The sequence below is a fragment of the Hydra vulgaris genome, chromosome 01 (assembly GCF_038396675.1).
Source record: "Hydra vulgaris chromosome 01, alternate assembly HydraT2T_AEP".
Classification (NCBI taxonomy): domain Eukaryota; kingdom Metazoa; phylum Cnidaria; class Hydrozoa; order Anthoathecata; family Hydridae; genus Hydra; species Hydra vulgaris.
In genome coordinates, this window is record NC_088920.1 from 34,108,746 (window position 1) to 34,132,685 (window position 23,940).

Consider the following 23,940-nt stretch of genomic DNA (forward strand, 5'->3'; position numbering starts at 1 on the left):
TATATATATATATATATATATATATATATATATATATATATATATATATATATATATATATATATATATATATATATATATATATATACATTTATATATATATACATATATATATATATATATATATATATACATATAAATATATATATATATACATAAACATATATATATATATATATATACAAACATATATATATATACGTAAACATATATATATATATATATATATATATATATATATATATATATATATATATATATATATACATATATATATATACGTAAACATATATATATATATATATATATAAACATACATATATATATATATACGTAAACATATATATATATATATATATATATATATATATATATATATATATATATATATATATATATATATATTTGATTTCAAATACATCAACAAGAACCTCTTTTATTGCTAAAAGATCAACAAAATCCTAAAATCTTACGCTTCCAAATTAAAATATTAAAACTATTAAACTTCCAAATAAAGCTCCATTTGAAAAATAAATTTTTTAAATGGAACTTAAAAAAACTCTTTTTTAAACATAACAGAAATTTCAGTGTCAAAGATTGATATATTTTAAAATGAAGTTTCAGTTTAACTTATGCAAGGAACACATGTAGCACTAAATACTTTCATTGATTGCTGATATCTAGTTTAAAGATCCTCATTAATTTATGGCAGACTTGGTTCAAAGATTATTTATGACTTCTTGCAGATAACTGCTTGGGAGATTCTCATCAATGGTTTAGAGATAATTTTATACATTATAGAAAAGTTTAAAAAACCTGTATAACTTCTTCATGTTCTCGTTGCATTTCTTCAATTTCTCCATGAAGATCATCGTTTTCAGCTAACATTTCTTTACCCAGTTTAGCAGCAAGCTGCAGCTCATTGTCTTTACTTAAAAACTGCAAAAAGTAAAAATTATTTAAAAACACTGATATTCAAGTTTTATTACAAAAAATTTATATTTAAAAACCACTATAAAATAAAAGTGCTAAACAATTAGTAAGAAAAAAAAAAGTCTTTATTAATTCTTTTCTTTACATTTTTTCATCAAGATATTTTTTGTAAAATTTTATATACTTTTATAATAGTTATTATGACAGAGACGATCAGAATTAAAAAAACAAAATGGCTGATTTTTAAAATTTTATTAAAACAAAATACCTTATTCTTTTTTTCAAATTCTAAAGAGATTTCATGCTTTAACCAATCTTTTTTTTCTTCTTGTAGTCTAGCATTCTCGCTTGCCTCAATTGCAAGCTCTTCATTGAGTTCTGTCAAATAAATAAAAATTAAGTGGAAGAAGTATATAAGACTGTCAGATATATAACAAATAAGTCAAAGAAGTACATTAGACTGTCAAATAAAGAAACATTAAATGGAAGAAGTACATTAGACTGTCCAAATAAAGAAACATTAAATGGAAGAAGTACATTAGACTGTCCAAATAAAGAAACATTAAATTGAAAAAGTACATTAGACCAGGCTTGGTCGGGAAAGGCGTGCGATCGCACTCTGATCTTGACCACGCATACAATATTTAGTTGCGACAACTTGCCCACGGCTTCATAGATGTTTTGAGAACATTTCAAAAAATAATCAAGCGCAAAAAAGTTCAACTGGACCGATGAGAGACAATTACAAAAGTTAAAAGCTGCCTGATTAAATTGTTATAAAATAAGTTTAGAATAATTAATAAACTTCGTCTTTTATAATTAAGCGACACTCTTTTATATAAAGTAAAAACTTACTATTAATAATTGTTTAATAAAGAAACAATTGTTATTCAATTTATCAAAGAGTTTAGTATAATTTCTTTTATTTGAGTACTTCTGATTTATTTCAACAAGATTCTAATAAACAAACGTTTGTTGATTTATTTAATAAATAAAAAAGTCAATCTTTTTTTAACCATTTCGCGCTTTACGTAGTTGGCCTGAGTTTTGTTTTTACAAATTACATACGATTCTTTGTAGTACGACGAACAAAAGAAACAATTAAATCATTCAGTTACTATGACAATGTTAGAACGTTGTTTTTAGCAGTATCTTTAAAAATGATAAAAACAATTCCGCAATGTGCTAGACCCCTGAATTAGCGGTCTATAATGATCAGTATCCAAAAAAATTACATTCCAAATGAATTATATATTTTTTTTTTATTTTACTAACCAAAACCAAATTTTAAATACGTCAAACTATCTGAAAGCATTTTTTTATGATTAAACTCAAAAGGTAAAAATAAATTACGAGGAGGAAGCGGAACTGCTTTACCACTGATTATGAATAGTGAGTGGGCTTTTTTTTTATTTTTTATTTTAATAAGTATTTAAAACAGAAATAAGTAAATTTAAGTTTAAGTATAACAAATTTGTAAGAATGACATCTGAAGCAAAAAAAATTCAAGATAGTAAACCAATATCTAAGAACTTAAAAACTTTTCTTTCGTGGGGGAAAGAATCAGTTATTGGATACACGGAAGAAAATGGCTTAGTTGTCAAAATATGGTGTAAGATTTGTGCTAGGAACAAAACTGAAATTTTAACGGATGCTTTAGTTAAAGGAGTATCAAATCATTCTTTGAAAGCGTTTACGGAGGGAACTTGTGTGGTGACAAAGTATCAGGTAAAATTAAAATAATTAGCTTGTTCTTAATTTGTGACTCCAGGAATTAATTTAAACATAATTTTTCTACCATTATATAACTTATAACTGTAGTTATCTTATAATTTACTATATTACTAAGTGAATAAATTTTTTAGAAAATTGCTTAATTTGAACCGTGATTTTTTCTTTGATAATAATAAAGGTTGATCGCCATCTTAGAGGGCAAAGCCATAGATTAGCGGTGCTGATTGATAATGGTAACTCAGAAGATCCTGGAAGTAGTTGTATTGCTAACCTCGATATGGAAAACTTGTTAACTATTACACAAGACAACCGCGAAGCGTTATTAAAGATGATTAGAACAGCCTATGAAATGGCTCTAAAACCAAGCATGCCACATAGCCATTTCAAGACACTGATCAAATGCCAAAGACTTAATGGTGCACTCCTTTTACAAGGAAAAGACAACAATAAAGCAGGTTATTGATTTTTAGGTTCAGTTTCTTTTTCGTAATTTAATAAAATAATTCAAATGAAAAAATCAAATTAAAGTTACGTTACTATTATAATGAAAGTTTAATTTTTTTTTTTTTTTTAAGATTTTACATTCGAATGGTCTTATCCTTTTGATTTATCCATTTTATTTTTTAATTTGAAAAATATTAGTTTTATTATTATTTTTTTATTTTATTGTTTTTAATTTCTTTTTTAGCACGTGAATATATCTCATGCATTGCCAGTGCCATTAAAGAAAAAGTTGCTAAAATTGTCAATGAAACAAACTTTTTCTCCATTCTTTCCGATGGTTCTCAGGCTAGAAAAACAAAGGATGAAAAAGAGTTGATTCTTGTGCGCGTTGAACGCGAAGGGACCCCTGCCTGTTTTGTAGTTTCTTTACTTGATATGAACAGTTTGGGTGGTATGAATGCCAATACCATTAAAAAGGCTATTGATAGCATTTTTATTGAAACCGGTAGTGTTCCTTTAACTGCGTCAGCTTACAAATACAAACTTGTAAGCGCTACGGCCGACGGAGCTTGCGTTAATTTTGGAATTTATAATGGCGTGTTAACACAATTAAAAAAAGATAGAATGTGGCTGATAAAAATTCACTGCGTAAACCATCGTTTAGAATTAGCAATAAAAGATGCTGTGAAAGATATTTCCCAGTATAAAGAGTGTGAACGTTTTTACATTTCCATATTTAATTTATTTCGCAATTCTGGAAAGCTAAAATGCGCAGTTAAAAAAGCTGCTGAGGCTTTGAACATTACATATTACACGTTGCCTAAAATATTTGGAACGCGCTTTATAAGTCACAGGAGACGCGGCTTTACAAAACTTTTACATAATTGGCCTTCGCTTATTGTGGGTTTCGATAATACTCTTGCTGATCGCGACACTAAAGCAGATATGCGTGCTAAACTTTCTGGATTGTCCAAACGGTTGCATGACTACAGACTATTATGTATGGTTTGTAGTTATTTGGACATCTTAGAAAAGTTATCACCATTATCATTGGTTTTTGAAAAACAAATGTTAATGGTGAATGAGTTAAAACCAGCGGTGGATATAACAAAGGCTAGCTTAGCGGAATTAAGCCATGAAGATATTGATAATATTATTGATTCATATTTACTCAAGTTTAAAATCAATGAAAAAGATGGTTCAACCAATCTTCTTTCTTCGTATTTCAAAGAAGGTAACGAATTGAATAAATCAAACCCTGAGTTTGTTGAGATTGAACTCAACAATATGGCTAATCTTAACTTTGAATGTATTCATTCTGCCATTAAAGTAAGAAAATTAGCAATTGAAATCATTCTGCCATTAATAAACGATAGATTTAGTTCGCTGTTAAATCCCATATTCGAATCAATGGATTGGTTAGATCCGCAAGTATGGACAGCAGACAGCATGTATGGTGATGCCAGCATATCTTTATTGCTAAACGAATTTTTTTACCCTCTAGAAAAATTAGGAATGGATTTTAAAATGGTTCTTTCGGAATGGAGAGCTGCAAAACTATTAATAAATGCGCAGTACACCACTGCACTCACACCATTGCAAATATGGCAGAATATTTTTCTTTATTATAAAATTAAGTTTCCAAACTTGAGTCTTTTAGTTGAACTTCTGATGTGTATTGCTGGTTCTAATTCAGCTGTCGAACGCGTTTTCAGTATTTTGACTGTGATTTTGACTGATAGGCGTTTAAAGATGAACCACTCAACAATGGAAGACTCAATAATCATAGCAGGGAATGACACGAATTTCACTCAACAAGAACGCGATGATATTTTAAGTCGTGCTGTGGATATTTTCTTAGATAAGCGAAGAGTTTTTTTCCTTGATTCAGCTAATGCTAGTATTGCCACTGATTATAGTAGCGAAGAAAGCTGCACCAGTGAAGATATAAGTTCTATATCTGAATCGGACGGATAAAAAATTTGTAATATAAATTTTATCCCACATAATTTTATATTTATGTACATTACTTAAGAGTCCTGAAGGACGAAAATATATTTAGCATTATATATATGATATCTTTGATTGTCATATTCTTGTTATACGATTGCATAAATAAGTTGAATTTAATAAAAAGGCAGCGTATAAGCTAATATATGTATATATTATATGCTGTATATATAAAACTTTTTAATAATATAGATCAAAATATGTTATTAAAAAGTTTATACTCTGCCATTTTATTAAATCTTTTAAACATCTGTGTGTGTGTGGCTCCAACAATAAGTCAACGTATTAAAACAAAACAAATTTATATTAGCGAATCTTTTTAAAGCATTCGTCAATATAAAATCATTTAATTAGTAAAGATTAAAGTTATGAATTTAATTTTTTTGCGTGTATTTTTAAAACTTATTGTTATGCGGACAAACATGGAAACATACTTGAATGTTCTCAAAACATCTATGAAGATGTCATAGTAACTGAATGATTTAATTGTTTCTTTTGTTCGTCGTACTACAAAGAATCGTATGTAATTTGTAAAAACAAAACTCAGGCCAACTACGTAAAGCGCGAAATGGTTAAAAAAAGATTGACTTTTTTATTTATTAAATAAATCAACAAACGTTTGTTTATTAGAATCTTGTTGAAATAAATCAGAAGTACTCAAATAAAAGAAATTATACTAAACTCTTTGATAAATTGAATAACCATTGTTTCTTTATTAAACAATTATTAATAGTAAGTTTTTACTTTATATAAAAGAATGTCGCTTAATTATAAAAGACGAAGTTTATTAATTATTCTAAACTTATTTTATAACAATTTAATCAGGCAGCTTTTAACTTTTGTAATTGTCTCTCATCGGTCCAGTTGAACTTTTTTGCGCTTGATTATTTTTTGAAATGTTCTCAAAACATCTATGAAGCCGTGGGCAAGTTGTCGCAACTAAATATTGTATGCGTGGTCAAGATCAGAGTGCGATCGCACGCCTTTCCCGACCAAGCCTGCATTAGACTGTCCAAATAAAGAAACATTAAATGGAAGAAGTACATTAGACTGTCAAATAAAGAAACATTAAATGGAAGAAGTACATTAGACTGTCAAATAAAGAAACATTAAATGGAAGAAGTACATTAGACTGTCAAATAAAGAAACATTAAATGGAAGAAGTACATTAGACTGTCCAAATAAAGAAACATTAAATGGAAGAAGTACATTAGACTGTCAAATAAAGAAACATTAAATGGAAGAAGTACATTAGACTGTCAAATAAAGAAACATTAAATGGAAGAAGTACATTAGACTGTCCAAATAAAGAAAAATAAGTAGAAAAAAGTACATTAAAGTAATAAATAGCTATTAGTAAAAAACAGTTAAAAATAATTCAATGTTAAAACATAATCAACAATACAAATGATTTGTAATCAAAATTCTTATTACTTTCTTTAGAAAATTATGCTTAACTGAACTTTAATAAATTTTGCTCTTTTGTTGCTGTAGTTGTGAAATAATAATAAAGCTTACATTAGCATTCCTCATAGTTTTCTACTTTAGTGTAATGTTAAGTATATACAAAAAGTGATGCTACATATCAAAAGATAAGATTAGAAAAACTGTAAAATACTCTTTTAATACAGCATCTGTAATTTTTATTTCAGCATTATATATGTTCACCTCCTTAAGATTCTGCATTATATATGTTTATCTCCTTAAGATCCTGCATTATATATGTTCCCCCTCCTTAAGATTCTGCATTATATATGTTCACCTCCTTAAGATTCTGCATTATATATGTTCACCTCCTTAAGATTCTGCATTATATATGTTCACCTCCTTAAGATTCTGCATTATATATGTTCACCTCCTTAAGATTCAGCATTATATATGTTCACCTCCTTAAGATTCTGCATTATATATGTTCACCTCCTTAAGATTCTGCATTATATATGTTTATCTCCTTAAGATTCTGCATTATATATGTTCACCTCCTTAAGATTAAGAGAATACTGTTATTACAACTTTCAACTGATACATATGATTACAACCTTGAAACACAAATATTGACAAAATAAATGTCCTTCATATAAAGATTGTCTGTACATATTGCAGTCGACTTCCTCAGTCGACAATTGACTTCTTCAGCCAATATATGAGTGCAGAGCAAAAGATATTTATAGTAACATAACTTATGTATAAATGCTAAATCAATGCATATATATCATTCAAATACATAACACTATTTATAAAAATTGCTTTATTATTTATTAATTACATTTATGAGGTAATTATACAAAAATCTATAGCTTATAATATAAACTTAAACTATTTTATTTTATTTTTTTCTGGATATTTTTATTATTGTCTTAATATTAGGAAAAAACGAAATTATGTCAAAATTTTGCTTATCAAAAAAAAAAAAAAAAAAATTAAGGTTGCTTGAGTAAATACTTGTAAAGAGGATAAGATAAGTTTAATTTTATAAACAAAAAAATAAAAAGCAAAAAAATATATTAGCCTTCCTATTACAAGACCAAACATAAGTATGTAGAAGAAAAACTTAAAAATTATTCTTATTAAAAAAATATTTTAAAATTACAAAATAATGTAAACATATAAAATTTAAATCAACATACCATCTATTTTTTTCTTTAACTCTTTGGCATTAAGAGCTTGTTTTTTAATGAACTTAAGTAACTCTTCTTTAGGAAGACTTTCAAGCTTGACTGCAATTTTACTTGGTGTCGCAGCATTTTCCTGCAAATTAATTTGTATTAATTAAGCAATCCTAATTATATAACAGTTTGAAGAGAACAAGAAAAACCAAATAGAAAAGTTCAAACAGTTTAGGAACAGCAAAATTCAAATAAAACATGATTAGCACTAAAAAAAAAAGAAAATTTACATTATGCAAAAAAGAAAAATAAGAAAAAAATAATAATAAAATAAAAATTTTTTAATATTTTAAGAAATAAAATCAGTATTAGACAGGTAGTAACAAAAAAATCACAAATTCAACTTAGCAATCTTTTCACAATAATGATGCCAAAAAATATTTTTTACAAATTAAATATAACATTATTTAAGTGTAAACATACAACTACATACAATTATTAAATTTATTTAAAATAAAAAATTACAAAATTTTACTTTAGTATTAATTTTAACTTATAAAAACTAATTCTTTTTTCTAAAATATTGCACATTGTTGTTAGAGATTGCAAACTCCTAGATTATTTTCATTGGCAGAGTAGCAAGAATCATTTACAATGTTTAAGGGATGTTACCTATTGCAAATAATTAAACACACTTTTCTCATTATTTTTTAAAATATTTTTATATCTGAAGTGACTTCTTAGAAAAATCAGTGCATTGACATGAGTGTCTGTCAATCTAGTTCTAAAATTTGTAAAAAACAATCTATTTAAACTAAATACCATCTATACACTGGTTAAACTAAATACTCTCTATATTCTAGTTGAACTAAACACCCTATCACCTAGACTCTGGTTGGATGAACACTAATTTAAGTTCATAATTAGACAACATGTCTAACGACATCAACAACAGCTAAATTTATTGCATGTGTAAAAACAAAGTTGACACTCAGCAGGAGAAAATTTCTTATAACAGAAGTACTATCAATTGTTATGCAAACTTCATTAGTGGAAAGACTTATCTTAACATCTCAAATTTTTTGATAAGTAGTTCATAGCAATCATTTGAATTGTGAAATCCAAAATTCAAATTGAAAAAAAACTTAAATTTCTTTACTTTTCTTCAAATATTCTATTCTTGAAGCTGTTTTATTTGACTATATCCATATAATATTTATAGATAAGATTTATGACATTTGATTTTGGTAAAACCTAGTCTTTATCACAAAGCAACAATTGACAGTAAATTGACCCAATCATTATCATAATGAAACTTTTTTACTATAGACCTTATTAAACACAATCTTTTTTATTCACAAGTTCATTTAAAATAATATTGTGGATTTTTCTAAATGCATTTTCAATTCAACAGTGGAACACATTAAATTAGTTTTAAAACATATTCTCTATTCACCAGCAATTTCTTAAAAAAACATTATATAGCAGCTAAAAAAAATAGTATTTGTTTTCTATTATTTGGGAGGACAGGAGGGCATTTATTTAAACTATTTTTCTTTATAAGTTTAAAGTTAATAGTAGTGAAAAGCATTTTACATTAATTTAAGCTTACAAATCTTATAATATAATTTCAACTTATAAATCTAACTTAGCTGTATTTTTAATCAGAATACTTGATCAGATTTTTTTATTGCTCAATGTTCTTAAAGAACAAAGCAATTAAAAATTAGTAAAAAACACTTATCTAACTTTTTTCTTTAACTTGAAGTTTCACCATTTTCTATAAATTGAATTTTTTTTTTTGAGATTTAGTAACTCTTCCTGATGATCCAGCATTGGTGAAACTTCAAGTTGAAGAAAAAGGTTAGGTAAGTGCTTTTTACTAATTTATATATATATATATATATATATATATATATATATATATATATATATATATATATATATATATATATATATATATATATATATATATATATGTATGTATATATATATATATATATATATATATATATATATATATATATATATATATATATATATATATATATATATATATATATATTAGGGTTGCCAGATGTCCCGATTTTACGAAGGAGAATTCTGCGCCAAATATGTAAAAATATTTTTTTTACTTAGTTCTCCTTCGTAAAATCGGGACATCTGGCAACCCTAATATATATATATATATATATATATATATATATATATATATATATATATATATATATATATATATATATATATATATATATATGTATATATATATATATATATATATATATATATATATATATATATATATATATATATATGTATATATGTATATATAATATTATTTACTATATATTTACACTTAAATAAGTCTCATAATACGCCTATATGTCTGGTAAATATGCTATTATTATACTGTGATACTATGGTGGTATAAAAAATATTAAGTGTTTACTTTATATTACTTTATACTACTTATAAATGACATTGAAGTATAACAATACTTGTTAAAAATGTATTTATTATTTATAAAACATATATATTTTTATTAAACAAAATAAAAATGTGTAAAAATCAGGATATTTATACATATATACAAAAAAATCAGGATATTTGAACTTCAACAATTTTCAGTTTTACAAATATAATTTAATAACCAAACAACTTATGCTATAATAATAAGATTAAAAAGCTATGTTTTAGAGATTCTTCAATAATTACTTGTATAAAATGATAAAGAACTTTTTTTGAATATTTGACAAAAGTGTAGTGACTTAGAAAATGCAACAACTTAAAAATGAGAAGAAAAATATAAATAAGGAGTAATAGTAGTAAACAAAATTAGTATAAACATATATATAATGTAAGTATTAGAGTAAAACGTAAGTTAATATAAAAAACAAATTAGAAAAAGACATAGTTGATTAGATTCTTTTTATCCTGAATATGCACACTATTAGGTATGTCATTTGTCATTTTTATGTCTTTATTTTATTCAAGTGAAAAACATCAATAAATAAAAATTATTTATAATCTAAAAACAATTTAAAAAAACTAAACAATAAAACTACCATTTAGAGGACTTTTTTAGAGAAGATGTAAGGGCTTGTAAAAATATGAATTTTTTAGCATTTTTTAAAGCTCTCAACCAGCTATTGTTTATCAATAATGCGCCATTATGTGAAGATTAAGATCCCGCAAACCATGCTCACAAAGAGGTGACTTAAAACACATAGGACTTAGCTTAATCTTTTTCAAGTTTTTGGCTGATCAAAAATGACAACAAAACTAGTTGTTGTATACAACAAAATTTTTAAAAACTATTAGTAGAAGAACTTTGTTTTCGTTAATCTGCTCGACTTTGATGCTTTTAAAAGTTTTTTAGTATCTATGATATTATAATATGTTTTTTATATCCACCTTTTATATATCCAACCCCATACCGTTAAATTTTATGAAAAATGAGGCAGTTTAGAAGACCAATGACTATTTTTTGATATTCTTAACAAAATTTGAGCGAAATAAAGAGCACTTCTCACAAAAAAAGGGTCGATCGCATCTAACTATCCCCTCTCTCTCCCCCACGTACGGGCCGAATGTCTATTTAATGACAGGCAAAGTTTTGGTACGATTTTCTTACCATTCTTCAAATTTTTTATATTATTCTTATATTAAATTAGAGAAATTGTCGATCGTTACTAATTAAAGCGTTTGCACAGCTTGTCAAGCATTTATCCAACCGTGTAGCGACAACATTTACCATTTCTTTTTTTGTTTTTGATTTATACTCATGATTTTTATTTTTTAAATAATTTATCATCTTAAGAAACTTTTTTCCTAAGATGAGATTTTGCTGCGCTAATTTTTTTTTTTTTTTTTTTTTTTTTTTACAAGCTAATTTTTTTACCGAGTTTTACCGAGTTCTTTTCATCTTACCTAAGATGAGCAAACGCTTTTTTCTTTAATCATCAAGGTGAGTTTAAAATTGCGTATATAATATAAAAGTATATAAAAGGAAAAAGTAGTCTCGCGAAATTATTTTTTTAAATTTAAATTTTAATATATAAATTTATTCCTTAAGTTTAAGCTTTAAATTTAAATTTTACAATTTCCGAATTAAGACTATCCGTACTTGCGGAAATATTTTTACCTCCCGTTTCCTGTTCCCGTTAAAATATAGCCAAGTGAAAAGTCAATTTAATACTCGCCTCGTTTTATTTTAAGTTTTAGTTTGTGATTCTTTTTTGAATGATTTATTTATATTTAGTTATTAGTTATGACTATGGCATTTCAAGAATTATTTTGATATTTTCGAAAGAATAAGATTGCTTAACAATACTCTTTAACTTCAAGGGGCGAGTAATTTTTTGCAGTAATTTTTGTTGTTTGAGGTTGCTAACTTCTGGATATGGAGCAAACTCAAAATATTTATATGTTCATAATTATATCAAATAAGGATACTTTACAAAAAATTGTGATGATTAGGACCTGAGAACAAATAAGTCCTAATATTTTGGCCAAAACTACCCCAAATGTGAGAGCAACAAGTTGTTAAAAAAAATTTTTTTGTTGATATTCTAAACTATATTTATATTCATTGACAAATTTTAAGTTTCATACAATAATCTCTTTGCGTTCAAAAACTATGGTCTTATTACACCAATTTAATAACCCTAAAGTTGAGGGGGGTTTACACTTTATATAGTCATTATTTTTGAACGCTACGAACGTTATTATTGTTATTATCGTATGAAATTTATAATGAATATAAATTAGTTGAGAATAGTAAAAAAAAGTATTTTATCAGCTTGTTGTGCCCACGTTTGGGGCAAATGTGGTCAAAATTTTAGATTTTTTTTGTTCCTAGGCCCTGGTCATCGCAATTTTTTGTAAAGCATTATTATTTGACTTTGAAGTATAAATAATGTTTATTTATACAAATTTAAAGTTTACATAGATAAAAAAAATTTTATATTTATATATTTAATAATGACATAAGTATAAACAAAGTTCATTTATTTAAATTTAATAATTATTTGATCATTCTTATCGTATAAATTTTTATTAGCGTTTTTCTATTGAGTTTATATTGTGTAAGAGCATCGAATTTTATCAACAAAAAAAATATGTTTAATAAACATATAAATGTTTGAAGTTTGCTCCATGTCTGGATGTTAGCTTCAAGACATGGAACAAAACTTATTGCACACCCCTTCCCCCTGAACTTTGTTTATAATCATTGTCGAGATTGTTTTTATCTATTCTCTATTTTTTATCTTTTAAAGAATGTCCTAACACTTTTTTTGCCGACGTTGCCGACGTTGGCGAAGCTCCGTTTTGCTCTAAGGGTTTCTCATGGACCAGCCGTGGCTAGCCAGTGATGGCAAAACAGCGGCTAGCCACTGCAGGAAAAGAACTAGCAGAACAATGATTAGCTATTGCTATACCGTACTACTGTTATTTTGCCTTTAGTAATTGACAGGGTCGCGCATGGTTTTATTATGGGTTTTCATTAAGCAATCCTATTTAAAGCCCAAATATTTTCCTTTTAGACTCCGTTTTCTTAATTACTTAAAGTTATTTTTAACAGAATCGGTTGTAATTTTTTGATTAAAAATTGACATATTTTTAGTTACTTGGCGTATTTTAAGGACAATAAAAGGCATAAGGTAATTGGTTATTGACATTTTTAATTTTTAGGAATAAATTTGAAAAACAGATGTGAATTTCAAAATATTTACGCGACAAAAAACAATCATTACTCAATGGTTTGATTTATAATTCGACAATGGTGCTTTTCTGCGATTCATATCGCCAACATGATTTGTTATATATTGCTGCTTCAATTTGTAACGTTATTTTCTACTTTAGTGCTTGCAACCATTTATTTTAACTTTAAAATAAAAATAAACATATGCAAAACTTAAAAGTTTGTTAAATATATACTTATAAAACATAGAAACAACGTAAATACAAATGGTCACAACATATATACAACATATCATGTTACAACTATATTTATTTTTATCAGTGACGAAAAAAAATTTTCTTCTTTTTTTTTTTTTACATCTTTGCCTCCAACAAGGCTGCAAGCAACCACTATAAGAGTTGGAAGTTACTGGAAGAGAAAAGATGAAGTTTGTAGAGCAAGATAACGATTGACAGATGACTTAAAAGATTGCAAATTATATGAATCAGGAAAGCAAGATGAAGGAAGCGATTTCCAAAGTACTGATGTTTGAGGAAAAAAACTAGACGAATAAGAGTTTTTGGAGCACTTAGGAACAGTCAAAGAAAAAGGATGAGATTCAATTGAATGACGAGTAACACGAGAATGAATTTTAGTAGATGGAACAAGAGACACTAGCTCTTTAGAGCAGTTACCATGATAGTATTTGTAGAAAAGAGAAAGAGAAGCAACATTACGACGATGTGATAATGGTTGGAGGTTGGCTGCAAGACCAGGTCCAACTATGTTTACAAAGCATTTTTAAACCTTGTCTAAAAGAGAAAGGGCATCATTAAAAGATCCGCCCCAGATATGGCAACAGTATTGCATACAAGGACAGGTTTAAGGTTTATAGAGATAAAGAATAAAAACCGCAGTTAAAAAGTGTTGAGTTCGGTAAAGAGATGCAACCTTAGCAGATGCTAATTTTGCAATGGATTTGATATACCAAGAAGGTTTCCAAGAAAGATCGGAAGTAAGAGTTAATCCTAGAAGATGAAGGGTAGATGACTCGTCGAGTACATCACAGTTCATAAATATAGGAAGATCTAAATTATTGCGATAACGATTGGCTGAAAAAAATTGGGTTTTATCTGAATTAAAGTTCACCAGCCACTGTGAGGCCAATGCTGTGGCAGAAGTAAGATCCTTTTCAAGGTCAGATGCCCCCACTAAGCAATCAGAGAGTGTTAGCTTCTAATCATGACAAGAATAAATGCTAGTGTTGTCTGTAAACAATGCCACCTAAGATGTGAGAACATCTGGAAGATCGTTACTGTAAATTAAAAAGAGTATAGGGCCAAGAATTAAACCTTAAGGAACCCCTGAAAATACAGGATATAAAGGAGAGTGCTATCCATCGAGGACAACTTTTATACTGCAATTGGAAAAGAAGGACTCAATAATCTTAAAGATGTTACCTGATACACCGTAAGAAGAAAGTTCATGGAGAAGACCAGCATGCCAAACTTTATCAAATGCTTTAGAAATATCAAGGGTGATGGCCTTAACATCTCCACCTTTATCTAATGTACGATAAAATCTATCTGTTGTTACTGTTAGCAAATCAACTGTAGAACGAGAAGATCAAAATCTATATTAATGATCGGAAAGTAAGTTATTAGATTCAAGATGAGAGATTAAGTGTTTGTTAATTAAAGATTCAAAAACCTTGCTTATGATAGGAAGAAGACTAATGGGACGATAGTTAGACAAATCAGATTGCTTTCCAGAATTTTTGAAAATAGGGATAACAGATGCCGCTTTCCAGCAGGCTGCAAAACAGGACTCTGATAAGCACTTGTTGAATAGTTTTGAAAGTATAGGCGACAGCTCCGGAGAACACTTCTGCAAGACTATAACAGGTATATTGTCCGGGTCACAAGCTGTAGAAGAGTCTAAGCAGGAAATCAGTTTAGATACAGAAGCTGAAGTTATACGAATGTCAAGCAATGGATAAATCTGTTTATTGGCAATGCCAGATAGAACGCAACAAGTGGAATCAAGCGATGATATTGATGAAAAGTTTTTATCAAACAATTCAGCTTTGTCTTTAGGTGAGGTGACAAAGCATGTGACTAGTGGAGTTTTTACAAAATAAAGGAAGATATCCATCAACACTAAGATCACAAGATGAGACAGCTGAACTCAAATTAGTCTCACAAAGAGCAAGTAGGTCTGGTGAACTTTGCAAGAGATAAAACTCAACAAAAGAAAAGTTACTTCGAAGGCCACAAATATTAGTGAATTATGGATTTAGAGAACTTGGTGATGACAATGGTTTTATGTGTTTTTCTAGTTTTTGGTACTTTAGTCATTTTTAAATTTGTTGAAAAACTTAACTCAAAGCATAGTACTCAGTACACTATTTAATAGCCCAAGCAATTGCCTCATTACTATTAATAAACCCTAAGCCGTTACAAAGGGCACTAAATGTGGTCTTGGCAATGCACAGCAAAAGTACAAACAGAGACACCATCAATGCGCAACATGGCACTGTTAATACTTTGATATATTTTAGCTGTTGATGGAATCAGCCTCTCTGAAAGCTACCACAGAGTTCGGGAAACCTGACTACCAGCCGGCCTCTGAACCATAAAATTGAGTTTTAGAGCTGTACCCTCATTAGGAGATAAGAGAATGAGTTGCCTAGTCATAAAAACAGAGACGCAATCAAAACGCATGCATTGAGTCTAGAAGTTCCACCATTCAACATTCTAAACTGGAAACAATGTATTAAAAATACATTTGTGCCTAATAGATGAAGAAGGAGTGCCAGGCTGGTCAACAGATAGAATCTGTTTACCCCTTAAATTTAGTTGGGAAGGGGAAAATACCCTATCCCAAAAGAAAATGAACACAACACAGATAAATAGGTAATTTTTAGCATGTTTTTAATAGTTTTAACACATTTTATAACGATACAAATAATTTTAAAATTGCATCATTCTTTTATTTTAGTTTAAAGAAATATGTATTTTGGGATAGTAAAGATGGGGGAGCAACCCATTCTGGTTATACCAAGTGACATGTGGTATCATAATTGCATTTAAATTTTGTTTTGGAAACTTTGGCGCACAGTAAAAGCAATTAGAAAATTTTTTTTTTTTGGTCTAGGTCAAAGGCGGAGAAGGAGGACCATACGCGCCTCTCACCCCTTCCTCCTCCCTCCACCCTATATGTCAACTTATGCACCACTGGTATATGTTGTCATCAAGTAAAATACAAATTTAATTTGTTATAACAGTTTTGATAAAAAAATGAATATAAAGATAAAACTATGAATATAAAAATGAAATTTTGATTTTAGTCTAAAGAAATATGTATTTTTAGATAGTGAAGATGGCGGAGCAGCTCCCACTCGGTTATACCAAGTGACATGAGGTATCATAGTTGCATTTAAATTTTGTTTTAATAACTTTAGTGCACATCAAAAGCAATTAGATGATTATTTTTTTCAGAGGTTAGGTCAAAGACAGAGGGGAGGACCATACACCCATGTCAACCTATGCACCACTCATATATGTTTTATTCAAGTAGAATATAAATTTAATTTGTTGTAATTGTTATAATGGTTTTGATAAAAAAATTGTTTATAAAATTATTTTTTTTTTATACTAGGGTGTATAAAACCGTCACCACCACATCCACCCCAACTATAAGATACACTTCTAATGTTTTCATGGGATGTAAAATGAAACAAGAATAACTTTTTGTATAAAAAAAACCTACTACTTCATTTAAATACACACTTTTATGGTTGAAATTTGCATTTATTGGATGGGAAAGGCGGTGGTTTACTTCTCCCTCTAACGCCCTGGAAACGCCTATTGACTTGTGACCAACGTAAACACATAGTCTTTTCATACACCTATCTTTTGATAACAAGATATAGATTTTTAGATAAGTATTGACAAAGTTATAACAATTTTAGTGAAGGAAAATTAAATTTTGAACACAGTTTCTTCAACAAATCCATATATCGAAAAATCGGTACTTAAAACGTCATAACTTTTGATAGGTATGTTGAATTTTGATAATTTTTTTACCTTTAAAATACTGTTTTGAAGATTTTTCTAATGATATATAACAATCTAGTATATAATCATTTTAAAATTTTTATGTTACATACCTAAAAATAGGGCAAAATTGTTCAAATAATCTACACAATAATGTACATATACTTTATATTTCCTTTTCTATCAAACCTATCAGTTTTTTTCTATCAATTTCTATCATTCTTCAGTTGCCGTCATTTTCACAATTTAGGTTTTCAGTTTCTTTAACCAGTGTAGCGTGGTAAAAAAAAATTAATTTAAACACTAAACCAATTTAATGGTTGATGTTTGATGTAAATAGTTACATTTATTTAACAAATGAATTATTTATTTAGAAATTATATAAAAACATAAACTTCCTTTATTAAAATATTAATTTTTAAAATTTATCAAGAAATTATTATATACTCAAAATTGAATATAAAAAAAAACATAATAGACTCTCCTCTGAAAGTATTTCTTTATATTTGTATGAAAAGTGAAAAAAAACGACTTTCAAGATGGAGGCAAAAATCTGTGCTGTATATGTAAATGCTCTAGTTTAATTTAATTTTACCACTGATGGGCCAGTATCGACCCAATTTCTGCTTGGCAAATCTTTGTTGGAGCATTAACGGTTTTTTTGCGGTTACCCAGCTCAGGCAATGTTATGAAGGCTCTGGCCGTGTTACGGCTTCCTAGAACTGGCAATCCAAGAACGGAACTTTATCGGTCCTTTAATGAACTCGCTGGCATTGGCTAGCTATTATCGGACCAGTATATCCTTCCTGTCTGGGTAATTGTGTGTAACTAAAAAATTGCATGTTTTGATGTTACTTGTCAAGGTTACCTAATTTAACTGACAATTTTTTGTTAAATTCAAAATATTGAATTTAACAAAAAATTTTGTTATTATTATTTTTTTATATTGTTGTTTTGGTACTTTCGTTGAAAACTTTAATTTAAATTTTAAAATGGAATAGTGATGTCAACTAAATTCGAGGAAAAAAGCGATAAATTATAAATAATATACTAGGCCAACCAAAAATTAAATGAAAATATAAGTAAAATCTATTGATAAGAAAAACAATAAAGCAAACAAATTAAAATTTTTTTTAAGAATATAGGACTAAAACTTGCAGCAAATGTTTGTAATGTGAATAAATCATTTAAAGAATACCTCTCAAATATTCGAAATGTGCAAAAATATGAAGAATTAACATTACAAATATTAAAGACTAATTTTATTATTTAAGTATTAAAGACTAATATTAAAAGCTTTAAAAAACAGAAAAAGTAAAAAGTTTCGAGTTCGATGTCCTTCAGGTCCCTGATAGTACCGCGCTCAACTTGTTTCTCCGCACAGCGCACTATGTGTTTTGGGGAGGCCAAAATACAAAAATGAGATGTCTCAGATTTAAAAAGAAAACTTCTACTGTTTTAAAATACTCAGATTAAGAAAAACCCAAGATATTTTTACTCTGGTTATAGTAGTCCCTGAGATAGTGACAAAGTTAAAAATGGTAGCTAAGTTTAAGTTTTTTTTTTAAATTATATGTTTTTTGTATTTCTTGCAGTGTTTCATGAATAATTTTTGTTTTCTGCTAATTTATATGTTAAAAAGTATCAAATTATTTACGTTTTAAGATGCGCATAAAAAAAAACTTTTTTCTTTTTCAATTTTCATGATGTTGAAAGGGTGTAGCGGAATAGTGTCGCAGAATTTTGATTGTCGCAAATTTTTAACGTCGCAAATTTTATTGCCGAAAATTTAAAAAAGGAATAGTGTTGCAAATGAATTCAATGAATAGTGTCAAAAATAGTAAAAAGGAATAATGTCCTAAAGGAGTTGAATGAGTAGTAACAAAAATAAAAAAATAATAACTATAAATCTGTATCTAGATAGCGTGTTTGATGTCATACTGAAATAGCCTTCTGCCGGGGGCTTCAGTACATACATCGACTATCAAATAGCCAGACCCGTAAAGGAGTGCTGCTGCATCGACTGAGGGTTTGGCATGGGGCAGCAACCTTTTCTTTCGTTATTCTTTGTTTTTTCTTCTTTTTTTTTTCTGTAAAAGTCGTATGCTATAAATATAAGCAAAACGAGTAAGCAATTGCTGAAATTAACTGTTTAGGACACTATTCCGTTTTTACTATTTGCGACACCATTCCTTTTTTTTGTTTTCGACACTATTCATTAAATTTATTTGCGATACTATTCCTTTTTTTTTTTTTGCGACATTAGGCCCTTTTAGTATATTCGATACTATTCTGAATTTCATTTTTCGACACTATTCGTGTCACCCGTTGAAAGCTGAAAAAATAGTTTAAATCAGAATTTCCGTGAACTCGCAAAAAATATGGTATCAAAAGTTATCGACTAAACTATTATTAAATAACGTGGAATAGAGTGTATTTTTAAGAAACTAAAAAGTTAGCTGCGACTTTTTGCGACTATGCGAGAAATTTCTATTTGAAGTTTTCACTACCTGGATTATAGCCAATTTTCAATTTTTTGTTTTCCCAAATGATAATTGATCAAAAGTATACATTAGACTTTGTATTCAACAATCAATTGAAAATGATAGTTTACTATTGATAAGTGATATTAAATTAGATAATTATTTGTCTATGATATATTATTCATGCTTTAAAATAACATTCCATGCTTAAAATTAACATAATTAAAAAAGATGCCTTTTTTTTTTAAGTTTAAAAAATAAAAGTCGTATATTAATCTGATAAAATCAAAAAGATTTTAAAACTAAAGGTATTATTAGCTGTTTGAAGTATTGAACAAAAAAAGAAAATATAAACAACGCTTTCCTATTTCTAGAGTTTGTGTGAGGGATGGTGAAAAAGAAAACTTGGTTGAAAAGTTAAATGGAGTTGAATCGAATTACCAAAATTTTTTTGGTAAGAAACACAAAAAGTGGTTAAATCAAAAGTTTGAAATGGACTTGAAATTTAAATGAGATTCTCCGATCCTCTTATCAGTTCGATCTCCTGGGAATCAAATCTTGAAAAGACGAACAAAGAAAATTGTGCGCAAGCTTCTAGAAGAAGTAAAGAGTTTTTTAATTTTAGAAGTAAACCATAAGGAATCAATAAAACTGTCTAAACTAGAATCACCAGAGTTAAAATAATCAGAACCAACAGAAATTGTTAATTCAGAAGATGAAATAATGAACGATTTAGAAGCTACTAATGAGGATTATTTGAAAGATGAAAACATTGACGTGTGAAATAAATGTAGCAATATTAAAAGTAAAAATTTAGAAAAAACTATTACTTTGGCAGAATTTTTTTAAATTTATTTTTCCTTTGTGTTTTCTAATACAATTTTAAAAGATAATTTTTAATATTTTCTAATCTTTTTGAAAATCAAAGAAGCTTTTAACCTTTTATAGAAATACTAGTGTCCTCTTTGGTACTTATTTTCTGCTACACATATTCCTAATTAGGTCTGTGGAGGTAATGGATTAATTTACTTGTTGATTCGTTGGAGCAATTTACTTTACAAGTAAATTGCTCCAACGAAATAACATAATTAATAATAAACAATATAATCAGTGACGTGGCTAGTAGTTTAAAGTCTTTCCCTCAAAAAACCAGTCACTAGGACCCAAGAAATCTTAACGTGTTACATACCATAAAAAAATATTTATTTATAATTATGTCTTTTAGGTTTATAATGACAAAAATTAATAATAAAAGGGAAATACCCAAATTCTGCAGATTCTTTGTTCCGATATATCTTTCGATTGGAAAAAGGTATTTACATCAAACTTTGCAAGCTTATCAAATAATAGTGCAAAACTAATCAATAATGGTGCAATGCAAAAAGTTAATTAATCAAAAGTATAACTTTTTGTTCAATTACAATAATTTGAGTAATTTTCACCAAAAAGAAATATAAAGATGCATATGAAAATAAGAAAAAAAAAATTTAACATTTTTTTAGTTCAGAACATAGACTTTTATGTAAAGAATGAAACCCTGAAAATTTTAATAAATAAAACAAATTTTAAGTTATTTTGGATCAAAATGAAAAAATCTGAGAAAGTCTTATTAAAAGAACTAAAATTAATTTAAACAATTACTATAAAATTTTAAAAGTTTTAGAAGCATACATAAGTCAAAACAAGAAGCTCTATAAGCTATAAAGTTAATTTCCATGCTGAATGAACACACTTAAGATAGGAAATAAAATAAATTTTGGTATCACTCTGGTTGCTAAGATCGTTGCTAAGGAATTAGAAAGTTATAAACATTTTTAAATGCTAAATTAGAGTAATTTAAATACCGTTTTGTCTAAATTTTATCTTATTTTAAGAATTAGCATTGTCGAATTGACCAAAATTGATCATTTAAATTTTGAAAGTTTTGAATTTTTTGAGGTATGTGTATCCACCTTAAAAAACTTAGCTTTATTAAGTATTACTAAAAAAAAATTCAGAAATTTGTACTTTTATATAATATTGTTGATGTAATAAGATTAGACCAATAGGGAACACTTCGAAAAAATCAAAGATTAATTTGTTAGTTTATTACTTCCATTTTTGCATTGCGTACGTTTACTTTATCTACCATTCCCATGTTTGATATGCTTCTTATGCCATACATATTAAGTTTTTTTTATCTGTATTTTGTGAATTGCTGTAACAAAGCCTCGACTTTTTTAATAAATATAATTAAGTAACTCTATTTTTAAAATTATTTTATTGATTAACTGTGGCATTATATTTTTTTACTGGTTGCCAAAAATAGTTTTTAACTTTAACTTGGTTGCCATAAATAGTTTGAAGGAAATAATAACTTTTATTTTATCTTTTTATCATTTAAACAAACAATTTATTAATTTTTTGAGTTCAAACACCTGGAGGGCGCTATGTTTTGACCCAGTTTTAAAATCTTTTAAATAAGTATACCACTGTAGTGGTATGCAGTAGTCTACTCATTTTGCTACTCGGCTTTGTGAAGGTGAATAGAGTAAAAAATCCAATGCGACAGTTAATCAATAAAATAATTTTAAAAATAGAGAGTTACTTAATTGTATTTATTAAAAACGTCGAGGCTTTGTTACAGCAATTCACAAAATACAGATAAAAAAAACTTAATATGTATGGCATAAGAAGCATATCAAACATGGGAATGGTAGATAAAGTAAACGTACGCAATTCAAAAATGGAATTAATAAACTAACAAATTAATCTTTGATTTTTTCGAAGTGTTCCCTATCGGTCTAATCTTATTACATCAACAATATTTGCTAATTAGTGTAAAGTTTTTACGCTAAAAATATGTACAACTCATTTTTTTTTTGTACAAATAAATGATAAATTCAAAAAAAAATTCAATATCATTTATACTTCCCTACTTATAAAATCACAAAATTTCCATTCTGAGATATTCTTCAAAAGCAAAAAACGTATTTAGCCAACCAGTTAGCTTTGTACATGTCAGAAACTTTTAATATCATCAATTGACTGAAAAAAAGAGCTTTTCTGAGGTTTTAATGATTTTTTATTTAATTATCATAATTAAGCACATACAGTCTTTTTGCCATGTACTAAAATTATTAATTTGTTAGCATGTTTAAAGTAAGAAAGAAAACGAATACGGTCTTTTTGCTTTGTACCATGAGAGAATATATGTTAATGAAGTAAATTCCGGTTCTAAGTCATTTTTCTCTTAATGTCTATTTTGTAAGTAGGGCAGTATAGCATATGATTTTTCTATTAATTCAAAATTTTCATTATTTCATTCTATATAAAAAACAAAAAAAAATTTTTTTTTTCTTCTCAAAACCAATTGTTGAAAACACAAAAATAAGTCGCGAAAGAGTGAAAACTTCTTGGTGTTCTTATTGACAAAAATATTACTTGGACTAAACATATTACCAATAAACAATATATCAAAAAAGGTTAGTATTTAATATCAGCCACAGGTCACAGATGAATAAATACCATCTTAACAAATCTCTTTCAGTTTCATACAAAGTTACTTAAATTGCAAGAAAATTGTTTGGAGTAGTACTTTTAAAAGCTAACTAGAAACACTCTATCGAAAACTAGAATAATAAATTAAAAAAAAAAAATTAACGAAACCAGTTTTTGAAGTTATAAATATTTTTACGTCATACGAGTTATAACTTATATAACATTTTATGTCTTGCGTAAAAAATTGTAATATTAATTTCAATGTCTCTCAATTTTTCATGATCTTTATGAAATTAAATTTAACATTAATTTGCACACAACAGACTCTTTAATTAAACCTTTATACAAAACTAGACAGGAACAAATGAACAAAAAAAACAACAGGAAAGTATATATTTCGTGCTCCTGATATCTGGCATAAAATTTTAGTATAAAATACTTCTAAAATATGTAAAAAATATAGACGCATTCAAAAATTAATCTAATTAAAGAATTCTTAAAAAAATTTT

General features: G+C 27.4%; 2 protein-coding genes across 6 annotated transcripts in view; one reads left to right on the top strand and one right to left on the bottom strand.

The window, feature by feature from the left end:
* Positions 1 to 11,258, bottom strand: part of LOC100203509 (GRIP and coiled-coil domain-containing protein 2) — a 54,345-nt gene extending 43,087 nt beyond the window's left edge. For 2 of the 5 annotated variants that reach the window (XM_065787964.1, XM_065787968.1), the window contains exons 1-4: positions 10,793 to 11,084; positions 7,749 to 7,869; positions 1,202 to 1,311; positions 817 to 939 (exon numbers count right to left, since the gene is read on the bottom strand). In XM_065787964.1, coding sequence (XP_065644036.1) covers positions 817 to 939; positions 1,202 to 1,311; positions 7,749 to 7,869; positions 10,793 to 10,795 — 357 coding nt within the window. In that variant the 5' untranslated portion in view covers positions 10,796 to 11,084. Of the gene's footprint in view, positions 1 to 816; positions 940 to 1,201; positions 1,312 to 7,748; positions 7,870 to 10,792 lie in introns of all 5 variants that reach the window. The other 3 variants (XM_065787967.1, XM_065787965.1, XM_065787966.1) reach the window with 3 other exon arrangements.
* LOC136075017 (zinc finger protein 862-like) lies at positions 2,200 to 5,088 on the top strand. Its single transcript, XM_065787213.1, has 3 exons — positions 2,200 to 2,661; positions 2,846 to 3,122; positions 3,356 to 5,088. Exons 1-3 carry the CDS (start codon positions 2,416 to 2,418, stop codon positions 5,086 to 5,088), a joined length of 2,256 nt encoding a protein of 751 aa, XP_065643285.1. The 5' UTR covers positions 2,200 to 2,415.
* Positions 11,259 to 23,940: the final 12,682 nt, after the last annotated feature.

Bases quoted from the DNA above. Each gene is read 5' to 3' on its own strand.
- LOC136075017 (XM_065787213.1), top strand. From the start codon at position 2,416: ATGACATCTGAAGCAAAAAAAATTCAAGATAGTAAACCAATATCTAAG. The intron at 2,662-2,845 runs GTAAAATTAAAA...ATAATAATAAAG, and splicing joins GTGTGGTGACAAAGTATCAG to GTTGATCGCCATCTTAGAGG. The intron at 3,123-3,355 runs GTTATTGATTTT...TTTCTTTTTTAG, and splicing joins AAAAGACAACAATAAAGCAG to CACGTGAATATATCTCATGC.